Below are 2,500 nucleotides of genomic sequence, written 5' to 3' on the forward strand. Positions count from 1 at the left end.
TCCTCCTCCTCCTCCTCCTCCTCCTCCTCTGTGTCTTCCTCTCTCTGTCAGACAATGGATGCAGCAGAGAGTGCAGAGTGCAGTCTGATGGACAGAGACCTCATGCCGGTCATCTTCACTCTGGCCAAGGCCGGACACCAGGAGCACATCCCACACATGGTGGAGCGCTTGAGGCATGAGAGAGGATACGTTCCAGGTAAACACACACACACACACACACACACACACACACACCCCCCCTACCCCCCTGATGCTGTCTGTAGCAGTTAAAGTATTGTCAAGAAAAGGACTGGTAAATTGTCATCTTGTGCCAATTGGCGAAGGACGGGATGATCGATGATTGTTGCATCTTGCATCAGATCCAAAATGTTCCAAAAATGATCTGTAGAATCTGATTCTGGGCATTTAAACATTTTCTGGTAGAGCAGCATGTCTCTATTTAAAATCCTTAATTACAAACCAGTTTGCTGTGGAGCTGAAACCCAGCATCTCCGTTCTGTTTGTGCTTACCAACACTTTTCACCGCGCTCTGTTAGAGTTGCCAAGTTAACCTTAATGGAAAGGATTTGGATTGTGATCCAAGATAAGAAAAAATCTAAAATGTAACATTGATGTGATTTGTTGCACTCTGTAGTTCAGGCGGTTAAAAGGAGCCATTGACATTTCTATAATATATATATATATATACCAATCTAGGGCTGAACGATTAATCGATTTGAAATCAAAATCGTGATTTGAAATGATGCAATTATCATCATATCATATTATATCATTTTTTTTGTTTTGTTTTGTTCTTCTTGTGTGTCAGTCATCCACACCAATCAAAAGTGCTGTGCTCCACATGTACCAGTCATTGTTAACCAATCAGAAGTGGCCCATGATAGTAGGTGATAGACAGATTGATCCAATCACCTGCCAAGTCTTTTTGAAATACTTTTCCAAATGGCTTCCAATGGAGCTCTCCTAGATGGTTTGGTGAAACAAACCATCTGAGTCAGGTTAGTAATGCTCCATCACATGTTTTACATCTATTACAGGGTGAATGTTTAACTGAAGCTTGACTTTAAAGCAACCCAACGGAAGTTATATGTAAGTGTAGGCGCTCGTGAACTGTTAGCGCCGGTGTTATGCCGTGTGTTATGCCGTGTGTTGTGCATGCCCAGTGCACCTCGCGGGAGCGCGCCACAGCGTGAAGCATAAACTCCCAGACATTTCAATGATTTGTACGGCAAAGTTAGGTCTGGAAACTATATCATTTCCTTTTTGGCGGCCATGCATAACAAGGCATAACACCGGAGCCCTGCTGCGGGGACACTTTGGCGCTGTTCTGAGTTTGTTCTAATCCGTCAAAATGACGGACTGCTTTCAGATTTTTCCGTCATTGTTACAAAAATTCCGTCAGACGGAATATATTCGGTTAACGCGACCTCTGGCCTGACCCTTGATCAGCTGTACATGTAATCCTCTTCAAAGTGTTTTGATGCAGTTTTTGTTGTTCCTCCCGTAGATGCCATGAACCTGTGCCTGAGCCTCATCACACATGGCCTGGAGGACACAGCTTTTTACATCCTGAAGACTTTCCCCAACCTGCAATCTGACGGCTTGAGCAACGAAGCCAGCCTGGGCAACTTCTTCCTCAGACACTGTGTTAACATGGAAATGGTAAACATTTCTCCCTTAACACTAGTCTTACTACAGTGTATGAGGATGAATTTCAATGTTTAAATGTTATTTTTGATCTTACTGCGTGTCTACAGTCACTGGAGAAGATTTGCAGCTTCTGCAAAGAGCTGCAGGAGTCTAACCTGCACGCTTCGCCCGCCAGCTTCACTCTGTTCGTCGCTCTGGAGAATCAGAATACAGGTACGGCTAACTCTTTTATTTAATTTAATTACATTTTTTATTTATTTGTATTTTAAGAAATGATTTGATTACAAGGCAAACATAAAAAAAATCAACACTTGGATACATAAAATAAGTACATAACAAAAATATGAAAGCAAAGGAAAAAACACACATTGATAATAACTTACCTTAGCCTTACACATAATTGAAACAACATTTGGTCTCATACTCCCATCTTTCATCAGAGATGGTTTCTTTTTCTCCTGGTTATTTTTTCCATTCAAAACATGTATTCATAGATGCATTTACACATTCACTTTTTCCATAAAATCACCTTTGTGCATTTGGTAAATTGTAAATGTATATATTAATATATACGAAAAAAAGTAATTTGACTCAATAATTATGTTTTTATTTTCTTTCTGTTTGCAGTTATCTCTTTGGCGATGATGAAGATGCTGAAGGAGCTGGACTTACCCATAAGGCCTCACTACTTTTGGCCTCTCCTTATTCGTCATCTGAAAGGCAAAAACCCAGCTGGTGCGCACACACACACACACACACACACACACCACACACACACACACACACACAACACACACACACACACAAACCACACACAACACACAACAACACCACACACACAACAACACAC

At 41.3% G+C, this 2,500-nt stretch overlaps 1 protein-coding gene across 1 annotated transcript; it reads left to right on the forward strand.

Moving 5' to 3' along the window:
- Positions 1 to 54: 54 nt before the first annotated feature.
- LOC104941701 (leucine-rich PPR motif-containing protein, mitochondrial-like) lies at positions 55 to 2,385 on the forward strand (the record flags this gene model as incomplete). The annotated part of the gene is made up of 4 exons (XM_010766836.1): positions 55 to 196; positions 1,508 to 1,662; positions 1,758 to 1,863; positions 2,278 to 2,385. Coding segments are annotated over exons 1-4 (511 nt in total), but the record flags the coding sequence as incomplete, so codon positions are not given.
- Between the last annotated feature and the right edge of the window lie 115 nt (positions 2,386 to 2,500).

The sequence above is a fragment of the Notothenia coriiceps genome, unplaced genomic scaffold, assembly GCF_000735185.1.
Source record: "Notothenia coriiceps isolate Sejong01 unplaced genomic scaffold, NC01 NC01_scaffold00003735, whole genome shotgun sequence".
Classification (NCBI taxonomy): Eukaryota; Metazoa; Chordata; class Actinopteri; order Perciformes; family Nototheniidae; genus Notothenia; species Notothenia coriiceps.